The sequence below is a fragment of the Thermochaetoides thermophila genome, assembly GCF_000221225.1.
Source record: "Thermochaetoides thermophila DSM 1495 unplaced genomic scaffold scf7180000011815, whole genome shotgun sequence".
Classification (NCBI taxonomy): Eukaryota; Fungi; Ascomycota; class Sordariomycetes; order Sordariales; family Chaetomiaceae; genus Thermochaetoides; species Thermochaetoides thermophila.
In genome coordinates this window covers 698,759-716,948 of record NW_006383031.1, presented here as the reverse complement: position 1 = coordinate 716,948, position 18,190 = coordinate 698,759, and the positions used below count along the sequence as shown (strand labels likewise).

Here is an 18,190-nt window from a genome sequence, read left to right as displayed (position 1 = left end):
TAAGATATATGCTCAGAGGGGTTGGAAAAAAAAGGGGGGGGGGTAAATTAATCTGCTCCCTTAGCAGTCGTCTCATCATCGTCCGGCAGGGGCATTAAAACATGATAAAGCAGCTGCAGCGCGGCCGTCTTCGCCGCCACCAACTGCAGAATGTGGGAGAGCACGCTAAACGCAGAGCCGAGAGCAAATAGCACCAGGGTTACCGTCCGCAGTACATCTATCGCTGAGGCATGTCCCTGACTGATGAATTTGCTCCCGTAAAAGAAGATGAGAACTACTACAGGGTATTGAACAGACTGGTGCAGCCCGGATAGTAACCCGACATAGACGCCCCGGCAGAGACCAACTTCGTATGCGTTCCGTGCGGCAGAGGTACTTCTTGGCAAAATATTCCCAGCGCGAGCGCCCGGACAACACGGATATTGTACATCGTCTCTGCCAGGACAGAGTTGACCTCCGAAGCAGCTTCGTCGCACCGCACTTCCTATTCACCGCTCGCCGCGTCGCTCAACCGTGCACCGGCCATGGCCACAGGGACGCTCGCGAGCGTGACGAGCGTCAGATCCCAGCAGACCACGAGAGCCCAGATCGGGGAGCTTGACATCACGCCTACGATGCCAACCAGTACGGGCACAACCACACCAACCAGCTTGCGGCTTCTTCGGCGTGATGATCTAGTCATTGCGCGATGCGGAAAGAAGAGTCCGTGGGCTTGTTGAACCAAGTTCTACGCTGGGCCAGCACGCGGGAGAGGCCTCGCGGCGAAGGGCGTCAATCCATGTCTGGGCTGCTCTGGGCAGGAGGTAGTAGGAAGCGAACGTTGTGATCCCGGTGAGCACCGCAATCGCGGCGAGGATACCAACCCATTTGGAGGCTTCTGACGACCGTTGGCCAGGCATCCAGAAATCGGAGAGCAGCGAGGCAAAAGAAATGAGAGAAGAGTGGGGTTGAAGCAGCCATGAGGCAGGTGGTATGGACTCCTAGAAATAGTTGTGCTCGGGCCGTGGTGTCGAGATGCGGCCAGACAGTCGTAAGAATATGTCTCAAAGAGGGTGCCCTGGTGAGATCATGTTTCTTGCTCTTCTTAGTCTTGGCCAGTTTCTTTTCGCTCGATCGAGCCATCCTCTCAAGGAACAAGACTTCAAGCGAATCAAGCGATGCTTGGGTTGCTTCCAACTCAACCAGATACGGCTGGCCACGACGAGCACGCGGGACCCTATTCTGCAGCACGTCGAAGCTGTGTTCGGTGACAATTTTCAGGGAGACGTCGCTCGGTTTGCGGGATGTGATCCTTCGCAAGACGGACTTGTGGATGGTAGACTGTCGGAAGACGTTCGATGCGTGGACAGACATGGACCGGAAGATACTTCCCCCGGGGGTTATCGACCAGCGTGGCACGGAGGAAGCGACCGAATGTTGTGTTGTAGATGGGGGAGTCTTCGTCTGACGAGTCGTTGTCATACCAGGACGTCGGCTCGGAATCTGTGGGCGAGGAAAAGGGAGAGGGGACGTCGTCTGCGGGTGGGACAAGCGATGCGAAGAGGCCTTGGTGCTCTATGTCTTTCCTCTGACCCTGCTGAACAATACGGCCTGCTTCGAAGACGCAGACGTAGTCGTTTTCCTCGATCTGGTTGACTTCATGGGTGATAATCGTCGTCTTGCCCTGTCTCCAGATGCGAGTTGTGTCGAGGACGAGTTTTCTGCTCACCGAGTCCAGATCGCTGGTGATCTCGTCAAGGATAAGAACAAGATGATCGCGGAGTCCGGCTCGCGCCAACGCACGACGCTGCTTCTGCCCGCCACTCAACCTCCCCCCCCCCCCGGCCCCAGCCCTAAGCAGCGTATTCAGCCCATCAGGCAGACCAGCCAGTGTACTCCGCAATAGCACCATATAACACGCCCTATGCATATCCCTCGTGTCGGCCTTGTTGGGATCAGGGGCGCCAAACGCGATGTTCTGGTAGAATGTGACGTTGAACAGTAGGCTAAACTGCTGGATGAGCGTGATGTTGTTGCGCAGCCAGTTGAGATCCAACGCGGTCAGGGGGACGCCGTCGAGAGTGATGGACCCGGTGAGAGGCTCACAGAAGCGCATGAGAATGTTGCCCAGCGTGGACTTACCGCCGCCGCTGCGGCCGACGGGGAAGGTTAGGCTGCCGGGGGAAAGTGTAGCGACGTGGGGTAGAGGACGGGGTGAAAGGGGTTAGAGGGGTAGGAGGATGTCACCTGGGAGGTCAGCGTCTTTCAACAGCATAATGAGAGGGGTACATACATCTGCAACAACAACATCCCCTCTACACTTTCCCAGCCTCAACCATTCCCCATTAGGCTCCTCCTGCCAGCCGCTCACCCTCTCCTTGATCAACTTCATTCCCGCATTACACCCCCTAATAACCAATTCCAACCACTACGGTCCTGACCGCTCTATTTCTCGAAAGGCAATCGTATTCGCAGAAAACGTCGTCAACGCCCCGCACGGCGTCAACTCTTGCTTCCCAGCCAGCATCACAGCCCAGTGGAACCGGACCACAAATATCGCGACACTCCAGAGAGCGACATACCCCGTCTGCGCGCAATGGCACAGCATGTAGTGCCACGTGGCACGCTTAATCAGGGCGGAGGAAAGGGTCGTTACGAGGAGGACGAGGGTAAGCCTGTAGAAGAAGATGAAGGCCACAATGAGAGAGGCAAGCATGACGGATATGTTCGTTACTAATGAACCTAGGGGTTGCGAGGTGGCCAATTGGAACTCGTGGATTTGTCTACAACCAAGTATCAGTATTTGTGATCATCATAGGGGTAGTGTTGTGAAAGGGGAAGAGGAAATAAGTATACCACTCAACACCCTCCACTAACGGCCCCACGCCATCCCCTCTATATTCAGACTATCCAACCCCCCTCCCAATCAACGTCTTAAACACTCCGTTTCTCACCTTCAGAACTCCCTCCTCCCTACCCCAAACCAACAACATCGTCTTCACGCTCGCAAAAAATAATAAATCCCAGCGCCCGGCACACACAACCAAGCACACTACTTCTTCACTCCATCCAACCAACTCTCCGGCACAACAACCTTGTCAGGGCTCTCGCTGTCGAGCGCGAAGATGGCGATTCTCTCAAAGATTTTTGCCCATGATGATCACGTAGGCGATCTTGCCTGCGCCGAGGATGGCTAAGATCAGGAAGGAGAGGAGGAGAGGGGGGAATGTGGGAAGGGAGTGCGAAGGCCAAGAGGTGTTTGACGGAGGGTTTGAGGGGTTTTGGGGGTGGGAGGGGGGAGTAGTTGAAGGTGTATGGTCGGAGATTTCGATGGCGCTTTGGGTTGGAGGTTAAAATGGTGCTTCAGGAGGACCAGGAGCTTGGGAGAAATTTGGGGGTAGTCATTTTGACAAGGCTAAGACAGCTTGAGATCTGTTAAGTCATGAGAAGTTGAGATGGTGTTGACTGGTCTTGAGCTGCCAAGAATGATTTTAAAAACGCTGAATGTGAAGCCTTGTGACCCAAAGAGGGATATTATCCTTCAGTAGAGATGTTCCTGGACATCTGTGAAGCTAGTCGAGTTGAAGAAAAATAGGACGAGGAATCAGAAGAAAAAACTTCGATTCTTTTCCCTGCCTAATTAAAACATTAACAATAGAAGGGCACAAGTATAATACCCCAGGCTTGCAACGGCAGCAGTTCCGCATTCTCACAACGCTTGGCTGTCAAAGGCACATAATACCCGTGTGAAAGTGTTCTGGAAGTTCGCTGCATATCCGTGTCTGGTTTATTTGTTCCCCTTACTGTTGTTGCAGTCGGACCAGGGGAGACCAATACTATTAAGTCTGCGACCAAAGAAGCTCCACACGCAAGGAAGACACCACGCACTCAACACATACTATTTGCAGGGAAATTAGTAAGCCTCATGTGAGGGCAAAAATATCAATTCTAGGAGCTGGACTGGCCCTTGGCGGCTTGCCTCTCTGCCTCAGCCTTCTCGTAAATCCAGTCATTGAGGCCGAGTTTGTTCCTGCGGCAGTCAGCAACAAGTCAAAAAATAAAGCAATGCTAACAGAATTCCGAATCCACGTATAATAAGGAATCACCCCAACATTTTGACTTACCTTGCGATCTCAATAGCATAAAACTGCATCCTCGGCACGAAGATCGTCTCATCCTTCCCATACTCCCACTTGGGATTCGCCCTGAGCAATGTCCCAAAGTTGTAATCGTCTACCTTCTTCTCGTATGCCATCATGAAGTTCCTCCACCTTTCCTTCCCCTCCTTGCTCTTCATCTTGTCCTCGTCGATCGTCTCTGCGGGATCAAACTCCGGGAAATCCCGCTTCAGGTGCTCGTAGATCTCGTCGTCTAGCCGTGTCAGGCGCAAAGTACTGCCGCGCACTTTTTCCAGGATAGACCAGTATGTCACCATGTGTTGAACGGCTTTGACGGCGAATTGCTTTTCGATCTGCGCATTTGCGGGTTAGAGAGTCTGGATAGGTAGGGGTAGAAGAGGTGGGGGTGGGGAACGTACGTCCTCGAGGTTCTCGGCCTCGTCGGGGTTGAAGGTTTTTGGCGCTGGGACGGACATGTTGCTGAGTTACGTCAATTGGCGCGACAGTAGGGATACAGTAAGGATGGGGATGGTATTGAAGCTGATGACGATGTCTTGGTTGGTCGTCAGGGTTCTTTGCGCAACATGACCGCCGCAAAATTGTGGTGGGGCTCCGCGGGGTTGCTGAGCTTATCGATAAGGAGATGTTTATCTTATCATCGCCCCGCTGATGTCAACAGCGTTCACCCCACGATCATGATGATCATTGATATCTCCATGTTTATCAACAACATTGCCATTGCTGAGTGACTGGGGGCTCCAGAAGATAATTGTTGTATAGAGAAGTTTTATCAATCTTTTTAAGGGTGCCCTCTATCACCAAACTGTTCATGCTTCTGTCCACAGCGTGCAATCCCGTATTCTGCGACCGCTTCTTTTGCTCTCACTTGTCTTCTCTCATGGTAGTTTCTGTGTTCTGGTCAACTCCTTTTGTGATGAATTTTCACGAATCAGACAGAAATGGATAAAGGACATTTACCTCATCAATTGGGTACACAGCATACAGGTCCTGAGAATGCTTTACGGCAGTTTACAAATTTTTTTCCAAAAATTCCGGAACGCCCAACTCCTCATCATCGCATTTTTGATTCTCTCCCTCTGCCCAAGTGCGCAACTGTTCCCCTCCCCTGTTGATGTTAGCCCGATCATAATTCTAATTTCCTTCGTCCCTTCCCATCACTCAAAGAGTGGCATATGACACTCCTCCCTCGTTCTATGGCAAGTGCAAGCGCAAACAACCCAAACAATGGAGCCCGATCATCCGGATCCGACAACAACAGCCCCATCATCAAAGCTGACATTGACCCTGACCTTGGCGAACGAGACCAGCAAGTGCGGATATCACACTTTTCTTTTGACTGCGACTGCTCGGCGCAGTCTGATCTGATCTTTGCTCACGCTTGCGCGTCAAAGCATAAACAAGTGGAGGGAAGCAAGAGGTCTTGAAGTTTTCCTCCTCCTCCTCCTCCTCCTCCTCCTCCTTTGACTTCTCGTTCTTTTCCTGGATTGCACAGTTCCGGAAAATCAAAGCATTACTCCTCGAAGAAAGGAATGCTGCTTACATCAAAAACCGCATTAAGCCTCTGCAAGATGAAGCGTCGCCTTAGCAAGCGCATTTGTAGTGGAGAGAACCAGAGAACACCGATCAACTCGTCAAGTCCTGCTGCTGCAGCCGCATCGTCCTCGCCGGCGTCAGGGTCGGCCTCGAAGTCGGTTGGGTCGAAGGAGTCCAGCGCTTCGCCCTCGACTGATAGGGTCGCAAATAAGTTGAGGAAGGGCCCACCAGGTTATCGAAGCTCTTCTGTCACGTCGCCCTTGGCTGCTAAGGTGCCGGAGGATGCTTGTCCGTTGACTGAGTTGACTGGTTCCACGATTCAGGAGACTTTACAGCCGAAGAAGACGAGCACATCAAGTGATGTTAAGGCCGTGCAGCCGGTTCAAATTCAACTGCGAGCAGATGAACAGCCGGTCTGGGACCGGGCTGTCGAAATGACCTGGGCTAAACCTGCTCGTAAGGATAAGAAGGCTGATCAAGAGGAAGAGGGAGTCTTCTTGAAGATTTGGAAGCTTCTCATGGAGGAATACCCAAGCATCGACAAAACCGGCGAGGACGAATATTTCTCCGACAGCGACGAAATTTCTACTGACAGCAGCGCAACTCCCACTCTCACGCCGGATAAGACAACTCCCACGATCAAGTTTGTCAGACACCGAAGCTACTCTGACCTCCCTCCGACCGTCCGACTGCAACTCCTTCGCTGCCTTCTTGCAGCCCACGACCTGACCACCAACAAGGCAATCCCCCTAGCCGATAAGTTCACAACCTCCGAACTCACCCGCTACCACGGCCTCAACCAATTCACCGCCCTTTCGACCCTCCTCTCCCCGATAACCCGCTACCTGCTCATCAACCGCTCTTTTCGCGCCGATGTTCTCGCAACTGTCTTCCTCACTTACCGCTTTCACATCCTCGTTTCGGCTCTCACACCAAGGATGATCTTCTCGCGTACGCCGGAGGGGCAGTTCCTTGCTCGCTATGGGCGCCTGTTTGCAAACGTGGTGGTGGAGGTGGATATGACGAAGTTGACTGGGAGTAAGGACCCTGATGCTGTGGGGTTGGTGGCTAGTGTTGGGGTTGGGAAGGTGAAGGGGGTTTTGGATGGATTGATTGTCAAGTCGCAGGTTGCTAAGCGGCCGAAGGGATTGCCGTTAAGGGATTTCAGGGTACTTGTGAGGCGTTATTTTGGTGAGAGGCCCCAAAACACGCCGGCTAAGTTTTATGCTTCTAGTGAGGAGGTTGAGAAGGTCCTTGCCCCTTTGAAGTCTCTCTTCCCGTTTGTGGAAAAGATTACCATATCCGGCGGAGTGGACGTCACGCAAGCGATGGAAATGATCAAATCTGTCTGTGGCGCGGAAGCATCGTTGAGCGACGGGTGGTTTGAACGACGGTTACCTGCAAAAGAGTGGGGTGCTATACAGGGTGAGGCGGCGGTGGTAGATTTTGGTACGCCTGCTGATGGGAATGAGATGGAGGGGCTTTGGGTGGTGAGGTATACTGACTTGGGGATGGACAGTGTAAGGAAGGTTCAGGAGGGGGAGGTTGTTGTTGGGTGCCCCACTCCCACAGCTACATCCACAGCTGCCCCTGACAATGTGAAGCAAGCAGGACAGAGAGTCATCGTCCTTGACACGAACAAGCTCTCCCGCCTACCGGTGGGCAAGACCCGCGCCGCTACCGCTGCCAAAGCTGAAGCCCAGTCCCAGTGTCAAACTCAGGCACCGTCACAATCTAGCTCGGGGTTGTCCCGCACGGTGTCAGTCAGCTTCCGCCGGGCCCTGTCCGCCATGGGCAGAGACAATCTTGATACTCCTTTTGTTCAGCTTCCTTCCAAGAGTTTAGCAGCTGAAAAGGCCGTTGAGAACAAGCTTCCTCAGCCTCAAGCGCAGTGTATGCCTGTTGCGCCGGAGAAGGAGAAGGGGCAGGAGGATAAAGCTGGGGTTGTGGCTGTGGGTATGGCGGGTGGAGAAGGGAAGAAGGAGTTGACTGGGACTGGGGTTTTTGAGGAGGATTGGAAGGGCGTCAAGAAGGGAGATACGTTAAGGGGCGGGAGGAGAGTGTTGAAGAAATTGGGTGGGGCTTTGAGGAGTTTGGGGCAGAACTAAGGTTCACTTCCCAACATCAGAAGGGCTGGGTCGAAGGGCTCGGAATATAGGATGGAGCGCCAGAGGTTATGGTTGTGGCGTTGGGTTAATTACTACCGTGTTGAGATACCCTATATCATAAACGGTAGTGTATATATTGTTTGATAGTGTGCTATCGATATGAAGCTATACTAGGCACCCGAAACCTTGCGTTTCGGTCAAACTTGCCGTAGCCAAAGCCTCGATTATGATGATATGACCTCACCTAAGGAACATGCGCACCTTAAGCGTTAAAGAACTACTTCCCGTTGCGTTGGGTTCTTCAACATCATGTTTTTATGCCAGATATCAGCGTAGTCGAGGGAAACCTTGCCTTCGAAGGAAGTACGGGAATTCCTCCGCAAGTTGTCTCTCTTGGCCAAAGATAGCAATCAGGGCTCAAAAACGCTCTCGCCGGTGCCCAGATCCCACGAAATGGTGAAAACTAGGGCTCTCTTTATTGATTTTATAGTTTCACTAGTCTCGCCTGATTTCGTTTCGAGGTTCCCTCTCATTTCTTCGCCCAGCTTGATTGGGTATATTGTACAGGAAGTTTACCAAGATTTTCATTTCATTATGTATGGACATGACCGGGCTCCGGCCCGATATCTCGTCTGAAGTACCTCGTGCATTTCTTGCGCCAGCAGGATGCTTCATGGATGAGTAGGCACCGAAAGATCGGATGCAATCTCTTGATTGGCACAAGCTCCTCGCGAAAGTAGCTGTAGTGTCAGCTGCTGTCTGAATATTGCCCATTGGTATGGCTGTCCTTGTGCTTTTTGCTGCAAAAATCTTCGAGGAGCTCTCTAAAGTCGAGGAAGTTCGAGCCAGTGGTCAGGGCCCTTTAGGATTGAGTAATAAAGTTCTAGAGCAATCAAGGTCTTTTGTTGGATGTATAAAAACTGTAAATGGGATGGGATTATTTACTTGGACGTTGCCCTGCAGAACGCGGCCCTGAGGGGAACTGAATTGATTTGAATTGAACTGCATTTCTGACCCGTATCACCCATGAGAATACTCGGTCGTACCCACGACGCCGGCGGGCAAAAGGTACATATGCACTCGCTAGTCTAAGCTATGTACACGCGGGAAAATACCCGAGAGGGAAAAAACCGGTGCGTATCCGTGGGATAGATGAGCGGTGTTGTAAAGGGAGAGAAGTAGGAAAAAAAGGAAAAGGAAAATGGGCTAAGGTGGTTGAGTGTAAAATATACGGATGTCCAAACTAGGCCGTTCCGATTGTGATTCTTCGTTGTTAGGGGTGTGCATCGATCGAGATTGTGAGGTCATGCGTGAGGGAGAGTAGGGAGGGTGTTGAGGAGGGATGGCTTGTCCTGTTTGATGGTGTTTGGCTGAGCCGTAAAGCTCGAGTTGTGATTTTCTATTCTCAAATAGTTGATAGGAGTGCCAAAATGCTCTGGGGTCTAGGCGGCCAGCAAGAGGATTGTCAAGGGAGGAGAGGGGGCACTGGAGGAAGTGGCCTCTGGATACAGTCTCGCCGCAAGAGCAAGCTTTGATCGCACACGGCAGATGGTTGAACTCGGACGTGGTACTCGAGGAAGTCATCGTGTTCTGATGCCTCGGCAAGCCACCTAGCGAGGCACCTCCTGTCAAACAGGCCGAGGAAAGGCTTGGCTGAAGGGCCGTCCCAGAGTGTCACATGGACACGGCAGTCCAAGGAGAAGAAATACCCTTGACAGTCGATATATAGAACACCAGTGACACAAGAGCTGAGAAGGGCAAAGGCATATATCTGATTGGTAGAGCCCGGAAAATATGAGGGGGTGGCAAGAAGGAATTAGATAACCATGTCACGCTGAGGAGAACCCATGAAGATCGCAGGAGACCGCGAGGTACTTGGAAGGGCAAAGGGATTTTATAAAGAGGGCTACTTGGACACGATGAAGGATTTCTCTTGGTTTTCCTCTCCCCAACACAAGGACACTGAGGACCAAGAAAGATTATTACACGTAGTAATTGACTTCGCTGTGCACCCCACATCGTCAGTGGCCATCATCTAACCTATTTGACCCATTGTCGATCCCTGTCTGCACCAGACCAAGTCACCCGTTACAGGCGCATGAACGACTTAAAAACCCTCATCTGCTACGCGGTTAACTACTGGGGACACCATGCATCTACGTGTTCCCCCTGTACTCCTCAGCTGCTTAAATTATTGACACAATCGGATTGGGTCAGTATGGTGGTACATTAATGCGACATCTCTTTCAAGGTTAGAAAGAAGCCTTGGCTTTCTTTCGAGAATTTAAAGCTAACTCAGAATGTACCTCACATGGTTGGTGTCTATGAGCTCAACAATTTAGTTAAGGCACTCTTTGCGTGTGACCAGGATATTGATCCTGACCTACAAGGCCGAACACTGCTGAGTTGGGCTGCAGAGACTGGCCATACGGAGGTTGTCTAAGCTTTGTTATATGATAAATGAGCTGATCCAAACGGACAAGACAACGATGGCCAAACGCCGCTGAGTTGGGCCGTGGAGAATGGCCAGACGGAGGTTGTTACAGGACTGTCATGACCGAGTCAGGTCAATGAAACCGTCGGACTAATCTTAGACCGCGAACAATCCACATATCATATGTATATTATTTTCACTAGCCCTTTTATTTTAGCTCTAAACTCTCTTTTCGAGTTTCCAAGTTGTTTAGAGACTGCATGATATTTTAGTTCTCTGTTTGAACTGAGAACTTTATCGCAAACTTTGCACTCATTTTCAAGAGCAAAGTTTGTAAGATACATTTTTTGGAGTCAGATATTGCCTCATTTTCGTAGTATTCTTATTCTATTTTTTCGGCCAGGTCCACCCCTGAGGGTGCTAGGTCGTGCCGACGACGACAGCGAGCAATAGCTACTGAACTAATCTATATACAAGTAACACCGGAGGAAAAGCCTGCACTAGAGCAAAACTGGTGTAAGCCAAGGGGGCTTGCGGAAAGGGGGTATGTGTCTTGGATTGAATGGGAGGTTCACGCTTGTACAACACGGGGATGTGGATTTCCAGCTCCGACTCCGACTCCGACGACTCGCTGTCACGGTTGATGCCCCGGTAGGGCTAGGGTCGCGTGCGTAGGGGGAAGTGGAGGGTTAGGGTCTCAACGTTGGGATAAGGCGCTCCGTGGCGGCATCCCTGGCCTGGCCCCAGGGTTCGGTCTGAAAGGCCCTGGATCTAAATAGTTGGAAAGAGGACCAGAACGCCCTCGGGTCCAGCCTGCCGGCGAGCGGGTTGTTAAAGGTAGCGAGGGGACAGGTGAAGAAGTGGCCTTTAGACACTATTCTGCTGTAGGGGCACCCCTTCAGCGCTCCCGAGGGGTGTTGAATCGCACATGGTACGCCGAGATGTCGCCATGGCCTGAAGCCTCCTCTAGCCAGCGGGACAGACGCTGCCGGAAGAACCTCTCGAGGAAAGGCTTGGCTGTGTGTCCATCCCAAAGGGCCGAGGCAGGCTTGTTAGCCTGCCACCATCCACGCATATCTGGGGGAGGCACTCGGCGTCTCTTGGGAGTAACGTGGGGGAGGCCGAGCCACGCCCTGGCGCCTAGGCGTCGGGCTTCCCACTAGGGCCTAGCTCCAAAACCAGAAGCAGCCTGGTGCAAACGAGACTAGCGGCGGTAATTTGATTTGATTTGATTTGATTTGATTTTTCGACCGTTTCACCACTAGGAGTGCTAAGCCGTGCCACGGCGCCGGCGGGCAAGAGCTATCTGAACTATATTAATTACAGGTGACGCCGGAGGAAAACTTTGCGTGGGAGAAAAACCGACGTGAAGTATTGAAGGGTTGTTATATCACATAGTTGAGGGGGGGGGAGTAGTCCAGGGGGGCTGTGTCCGGCCCTCAGGTTCGAAGGGGGGTTTGGGGGAGAGGATAAGTGTGGAGAGAGGGAGAGCCGTCACTGGGCAGGGTTCTCCGGCTGCCCCCAGGGTTTGGCCCGGGAGACTCTAGATTTAAAAAGTTAGAAGGAGGACCAGAAAGCCCTAGGGTCATCCTTCCCGCGAGTGGGTTGTCAAGGGAAACAAGAGAGCAGGAGGAGAAGTGTCCCCTGGAAACCACCGCCCCGCAGGAGTATTTTTTGACAGCCTCTGGCGGATGGTTGAAGCGCGTGTGATATTATAAGAAGTCGCCGTGGCCCGAGGCTTCCGCCAACCAACGCGAGAGGCATTAACGGGAGAACCTCTCAAAGAATGGTTTAGCACTGTGCCCAGCCCAGCAGGCCGAGGGGGGTTTGTTAGTACGCCACCAGCTACGCATGTCCGGGGGAGGCACTCGTCGTTTCTTGGAAGGGACAGGGGGGAGGCCGAGCCACGCCCTGATTCCTAAGTGCTTTTGCTCCCATAAGGGCTTAGCCCTGGGCCCGCGGGCCGCTTGGTGCAGGAGAGACCAGCCCCGGTAAGGGGGTCGGGTAAGCCTGATCTACAGAGGATGGTTGGCCGGCAGCATCTCTACGCGAGCTCTCCACCTTGCCCGCTCTCTGTCCAGCAGGTACTCTGGGTAGAGGCCAGCTAGCCACCAGAGCCACGCGGTCGGGATCGTCCGCCACACCGGGAAGATCACTCTGAGTGCCGCGTACGCGACCTTGATGAGAGACGACCACACCGGCGTGAATCTAGATGGGACTAAGCGGCCGTCAACCGCGGCCCTAGTTGGGCCGGTGTCGAGTTGGACCATGCCATACAAAAGGGAAAGGGTGACGACCGCGTCGAAGATCTTGGGGCCGGCCGAGGGGGGAAAGCCCTGGAGCCTCGTGTTGGATAAGCGCTTGACCACTTACCAGGGAGGAAGGACGTCCTCTCCATCTGGGTCGAGATTGTTGTCGTGTCCATCCTGCCACGCCTCGCTCCGGTGCCGCCGCCGGGGGGGGGGGATGTAGTGGACCTCCGTCTTGCTCGGGTCGACCCTGAGGCCGAGCCCTCGGGCCTTGGTGCACAGCTGATTGACCCTAAGGGACGCATGGTGGGCCATTTATATTGGGTGTTTGTCCACGACAGCTGCGCATGGTCGTCCAAGTACATGAAGGCGCTCCCTTGTTTTGAGGGGTAGTGATCGGTAGGGAGTACAGGACGAAAAGGATCGGGGACCATGGGGAGCCTTGTGGGAGGCCGTGTCCGAGCGGAAGGACGATTGGGCCCATCGGAAGGAGAAGCAACAGTCCTGGGAAAAATCCACCGCCGCTTCACACAGCCAGCGTGGCTAGCCTTGGTCTCTCAGGACCTCGCGAAGGATTGACGGCTGAACCGAGGGGTAGGCCGAGTCGATGTCTAGATTGACGAGGAGCCCGTGGTAGCCTTGTCTTGCCATGGTCTCCGCATCGTGGACGAGCGACTGGACGAGGTCCAGTGCCGATCTGGACGGGATGGCTCCGGCCACGTCTAGGGGAAGTAAACCCGAGCACAGCGCCGCCGCAGTCATCCGCCGGGTCAGGAGCCTCTCCACTCCCTTGCCGAAGGTCGACAAAATGGTAATAGGCTGCCAGCTCTTGTACGACCGAGGGTTCCTGCCAGGTTTCGATAGGGTAATGACAGTTGCCTGCTTGAAAGCTTTGGGGAAGAGGCCTAGCGCCATGCAGCCTTCCCACTCTGCCGAGGAGGTGGCAGCGGAGATCCTCTCCCTGTAGAAGTTGACTTTAGCCTCCTTGCAGAGCTTTCGATATACCATAGGGTCGGTCTCCCTGGCTGTGGCAAGTGCCTCCGACTACCACGGAACGCTCTTACTGTGCTTGCCGGGCCGAATGGAAAAGCGCCCCGCCACGCCGGCTAGGACGTCATAAACTTCCCAAGCGAACTGTTCTAGCTCCTTCCGGGAGGGGAAGCTGGCCGGGGCCGGGGGGAGGAGGGTACGTAGTAGGCAGGTTACCTCCTCGAATCGGGCCATGAGAAGGTGCTTCGGGGGGGGGGGAGGGGGGAGTCGGTTAGGAGGGCGGCTGGGTACGGTCACTACCATCGCCCGGTGGTCCAAAGCCCAGTGAGCAAACTTCGCGTAGGCCCTGGGAGGACCGAGCGCAGGTCAATAACACCACCGCCGCGGTGTGTCGGGGCCTCGGGGTTGAGGATGTGTAGTCCCTCTGAAGAGACCCACGCTCTGACCATATCTCCTCTAGGGTTTGTCCGAGCCCTGGGGTCCCCAGTCGGGGTGGTGAGTGTTGAAGTCCCCTACCACCACAAAAGAGCCCGGGCCGGGCTGGAGGGGGCGGAGGGATCGCCAGGTGTTGGTGGCGTTGCCGAGGTTAGAGTGTAGATATACGTTGACAATTGTAATCCCTTGGAGGGAAACAGATAGCAGACCATGCTCTGGTGCTGTAGGGGCAGAAGCCGAGAGCCGGCGGCCCACATAGATCGCCGCTCTGATAGCCCCGTTGTCGACCGCGTACAAGGTGAAGCCGGGGTGCCGCCTCACTCTACCGAAGAGTATGGGTGGTTCCTGTATACATACAACTTGGTAACAGTGCCTCACCGCCCTCTGAAGGACACCGTCGATGTTGGCCAGGGACCTTTGGACGTTGGCAGAGATTATCTTACAGCCCCGGGGCATTGGCTGGCTTTGATCTGGGCAAGGTTTCGGTGTCTGTACGACCGACAATGCAGTCCTCAACTCAACCCGGTCCCCCTCATCTCGGTCAGCGCGTAGCGGCTCTGCGGAGCGGGTGAGGAGGCCTTGTGGGGCGTCTGGGAGGTCCTCCTCGGCCGAGGTGGGGTTGCCTTGGGACGGAGTCGGCTCTGGGTTAGGGGCGTTGGGGGTCGGGCTGGCTCGCCTGGCTGCCTTGTAGGCTGCCTGGCCCTCTTCTTTGACCGCCTTCCTCTGAGTCTCCGTGAGTTTCATGACTTCGCCCTGCCATACCCTCGGTCTAGCTGGGCAGTCCTGATGGCCCGGCTTCGCGGGGCTGAGGCAGCTGGGGCATTGGGGTAGGGGAAGATGTTGTGAGTGGTTATGAAGGAGGGGCCCCACACTCGTTACAATAGGCAGCGGAGCGGCATTTGTCCTTGTGAGAAAAGCCAAGGCAGCGGTCACAGGTATAGATGTGAACCTTCCTCTTCAGGGGGACCGACGGATCCGAGTCGAAGATCCTGAAGTAGGCGTATGTGGGCACCTCGGAATAGATACGGAGGCCGTGTTCTTTTCCTTTGGCGGCGAGGGTGTTGCGAAGTTCAGGGCGAGATACTTCGATAGCGAAGCCTGAGTTAACGAGATATACTTTGATGATGTCGCGTCTGGGGAAACCGGGTCTTTCGACCAGAAGATTGACGATGCCTGACGGTGTGACATCTTTCCAGGTAGGGTGGGATCTGTCCACGCGGAGAAAGGCACGGCGGCTGGGTCCCTCCGTGGCTGTCTCGTACCGTGCCGTGTGCGGACCCAGGGGCGCCCCGGGAGTGGGGGCTCCGCTGGTGAGTGCCTGGGCGTAGGTACGTATCATCGCCTGGTTGGAAGGGGTGGTCTGATCGGAGGTGGGCACATGGGTGGAGTTGGGTCGGTCAGGTTTTAGAAGGCTCTGTGCCGTGCCCGCCGGACCCGGGGGAGTAGGAGGGGGGGACCGGGCCCTCTTGGGTCAAAACTGCCTGGATGAGGAAGGAGTGAAGCTTCGTGATGATGGGCTTCGCAACCTTCTTCTCCAAATTGTTTTCGAGGCTCTTCTCAACGTCTTCGATCGCGCGCAGTAGCTTCTCGGCGACGGTGGTGACGGCGTTGAGCTCTTTACCCTCTCCTCAGGGGCCTTTCTGAGGGCGGCCAGGATGCCGGCGCTCGAGGGGCCATCTTGGGGAGGGTCCTCGAAGGTCGTGGTGTTGGGTATTCTCCAGCTCAGATTAACCGCTCCTGCTTAGTTTATCCCAGCAGCTCTTTCTCTGATTGGTCGGTTACGAGAATCCGAGGAAGAAAAGAGGGAAAGGTTGAAGGGACAAGCATGATTAGCGGATAGGGAGGCTCTGGAGGTTCCGATCTTCCCGCTATATTTACAATCACCAGCATCACAGGCAGGGAAATATTATCGACGCCAAGAACCACCGATCCTCCCACCTGACCACTTGGATGAGCTGGAGCAGCGGGCACAAGCTACACACGGGTTTTTCCCAATAAAAAGAAAAGGGTTTCCCTCACACAATGCACATCGCAACCTATTGCCCGCCATCGCTGTGAGCACGACCCGAATGCCTAGATAGTGGTCGGAAAAAGATACATACACAATACCCACCATCAAGCCTTGAAACCGCCCACACAGCCACATTGCCGCAGCAAGGCCACAACTGGGCATTGGAACATCAGCAAATATGATGCCAAGCCATCCACTACATAATCTTATCTGCGGACTGGGCGCATCCAAAATAGCTTTCTCAAACTCAGCTGGGATTGGTGCAAGTCTGCAAGGCAAATCCCTCCTTATGCCCGGATTTCTCTCAGTGAATGTTAGGCACAGTCCTGCAGAAGGGTTGGACAAATCAAGTCACTTGCATAATCCATGAAAGCCTCAAACCCCACCCTATCAAGCAGCACCCAGCATACCGAACATCTTTACTGGCTTCTGTTGGTGTATCGACGATTTCATTCTCCAAACCCGACCAAGGCTGAGCCGATCAAGGCCATATAATGATGATAACAGTGCATTGGGGGGGGGGGCGGGAGATGCAGCCGTATCATGTGTCGACACTCGTGAATTACCACAGTGGGCACATTTACGGGGAACAATCCCTGTGCTTGAATGAGGGAGGAAGAGCTTTCACAGACTTGACCTGCCGTTATCTCCAGCTTACAGGCACCTGTCCTGCTTTCTAGTCGTCATAGTGCAACCCTTCTCTCCAGTAGTTGAGCAAGCCATTCAATTCCGAGTAAGACTCTCACCCTGTACGTAAAACCCTACAACGCAAAGCCCTTTCGAACAATTTTGCCATCATCCTCCCCAGTAGCGTGGAAACTATGTTCAGGCCACCAACCCCTTCACTACCGAGTATTTTCACTACTTCGCGCCAAGCTGCTGTCTCCTGAAAGGATACCCAAAAGTGATCCTCATTTTCTCCCTCCAGGAGAGCCTTAACTGCCGGGTGGAATTCCGCGCCACCCATATAGCGAAACTTCATCACTCCCACACAACAATCAAGTCTACAAGCTCGAAATTATGCAGGACAACGGTCTAGGCCATGACGACCATCCTCTCCGCGCTCATTTCTGTTTTTTTGGGCATGAGATGACGAGTTCAACTCGAGCTAACCACTTCCCCCCAATGACCGGCCAGACTACCGGGCATTCTTCCTTTCCAGAGACTGACGGTCCGACTGTCTCTAGCTTCCAACCCTTGTAATGGAGAGCAGAGAGGAGGGACCTTGGTCTGGACCGGCAAGAGGGGGAGCATACTCGGCTCTGGTGGATGCCAACGACTTGAGCTGGACATTTTGTATTAGAAGAACATGTGACTAGGGCGCAACCAGCTCTGCGTTGAAGGATCTTACGAGGATGGCTGCATGTTTGTTAGAGCCGGTAGTTGGAGCTGGTTGTTAGGAGGAAGTGGTGAGTGCCCTCCCCTTGACCGGTGGTTTTGGTGTATGAGAGGCGTTGTTGTCCAAACAAGAGTGATGTTGAAGGCCCTGAATCTGAGGAACATGCCAATCCCAGCTTACCGTGGGCTGGGACGTCAGATTAGTTACTTCTTCGACCTCTGTAAGGAAGCCTCATGGTCGGTTGCTGAAAAGATGTTCCCTGGGCTATCAGCAAGATCAGTGCGTGCTTCCTTTCACCGATCATTGGAACTGGTGAAGTAAATGCTCAAGAGAAGAAAGGAGGAAGCAAAGCCAAAAGATCGTATCCGCTCGCCAGCGTAAGATGGTTAAAGCAATAGAAGATATCTTTGATTAAACTTTAACTTGTCAGTTCGAAAAGACTGACATATCTATAAAGGGAAAATGATGATATCCTGGATAGGAGATTGGTATATTGCTGACGCCCAATTTTGATCCGAAGATCTGTGTCATGTCAGATTTTGCATGACGGCCAAAAGAATCGATAGTGTGTCAGAAAGTGTAGAAACCACCAACAAAGATGCAGTTTACACCAATTGCAGATGCATCAACATATCGTCTGAGCTTACTCTGCCTCAACCTATATAAATGCCCTCCAGTCCGCCTCACCTGCACAAGTGACGTCGCCCACTAACATGAGGCTCTGCCCATCCCCCTGTCCTTGGCGCCAGCAGATCCCTGCAAGCAACGTGGATGGCAGTGGACCCGCCAACAACAAGAGCGCCTCGTGAGGGTCCAGCGCCTTCGGCCAAGCTTCGGGGGGCCCTCCACACCGCGCATCACCCGATTGGGTGGGAGCATGACTAGATGCCTAGCACCCGCAGACCCCGCTTCGCCTCGGTTGGCGGCCCTGGTCGGGTTGGGGTCCCGCCTGCTTAACGTGAGGAACTTTTTC

At 53.7% G+C, this 18,190-nt stretch overlaps 6 protein-coding genes across 6 annotated transcripts; 1 reads left to right on the top strand and 5 right to left on the bottom strand.

Annotated features, from left to right (window-relative positions):
• Positions 1-484: 484 nt before the first annotated feature.
• CTHT_0018140 (uncharacterized protein) lies at positions 485-2,695 on the bottom strand (the record flags this gene model as incomplete). The annotated part of the gene is made up of 4 exons (XM_006692249.1): positions 485-609; positions 864-1,320; positions 1,388-2,153; positions 2,562-2,695. The coding sequence occupies 4 exons, from the start codon at positions 2,693-2,695 to the stop codon at positions 485-487; spliced, it is 1,482 nt and encodes a 493-aa protein (XP_006692312.1).
• A 1,232-nt stretch (positions 2,696-3,927) lies between these two features.
• On the bottom strand, positions 3,928-4,573 carry CTHT_0018130 (uncharacterized protein; the record flags this gene model as incomplete). The annotated part of the gene is made up of 3 exons (XM_006692248.1): positions 3,928-4,009; positions 4,104-4,450; positions 4,517-4,573. The coding sequence occupies 3 exons, from the start codon at positions 4,571-4,573 to the stop codon at positions 3,928-3,930; spliced, it is 486 nt and encodes a 161-aa protein (XP_006692311.1).
• Positions 4,574-5,686: 1,113 nt separating this feature from the next.
• Positions 5,687-7,759, top strand: CTHT_0018120 (uncharacterized protein; the record flags this gene model as incomplete). The annotated part of the gene is made up of 1 exon (XM_006692247.1): positions 5,687-7,759. One exon carries the CDS (start codon positions 5,687-5,689, stop codon positions 7,757-7,759), a length of 2,073 nt encoding a protein of 690 aa, XP_006692310.1.
• A 4,449-nt stretch (positions 7,760-12,208) lies between these two features.
• CTHT_0018110 (uncharacterized protein) lies at positions 12,209-12,757 on the bottom strand (the record flags this gene model as incomplete). The annotated part of the gene is made up of 2 exons (XM_006692246.1): positions 12,209-12,434; positions 12,567-12,757. The coding sequence occupies 2 exons, from the start codon at positions 12,755-12,757 to the stop codon at positions 12,209-12,211; spliced, it is 417 nt and encodes a 138-aa protein (XP_006692309.1).
• A 228-nt stretch (positions 12,758-12,985) lies between these two features.
• On the bottom strand, positions 12,986-13,450 carry CTHT_0018100 (uncharacterized protein; the record flags this gene model as incomplete). Its single annotated transcript, XM_006692245.1, has 1 exon — positions 12,986-13,450. One exon carries the CDS (start codon positions 13,448-13,450, stop codon positions 12,986-12,988), a length of 465 nt encoding a protein of 154 aa, XP_006692308.1.
• A 438-nt stretch (positions 13,451-13,888) lies between these two features.
• On the bottom strand, positions 13,889-16,295 carry CTHT_0018090 (uncharacterized protein; the record flags this gene model as incomplete). Its single annotated transcript, XM_006692244.1, has 4 exons — positions 13,889-14,681; positions 14,740-15,227; positions 15,489-15,607; positions 16,289-16,295. The coding sequence occupies 4 exons, from the start codon at positions 16,293-16,295 to the stop codon at positions 13,889-13,891; spliced, it is 1,407 nt and encodes a 468-aa protein (XP_006692307.1).
• Between the last annotated feature and the right edge of the window lie 1,895 nt (positions 16,296-18,190).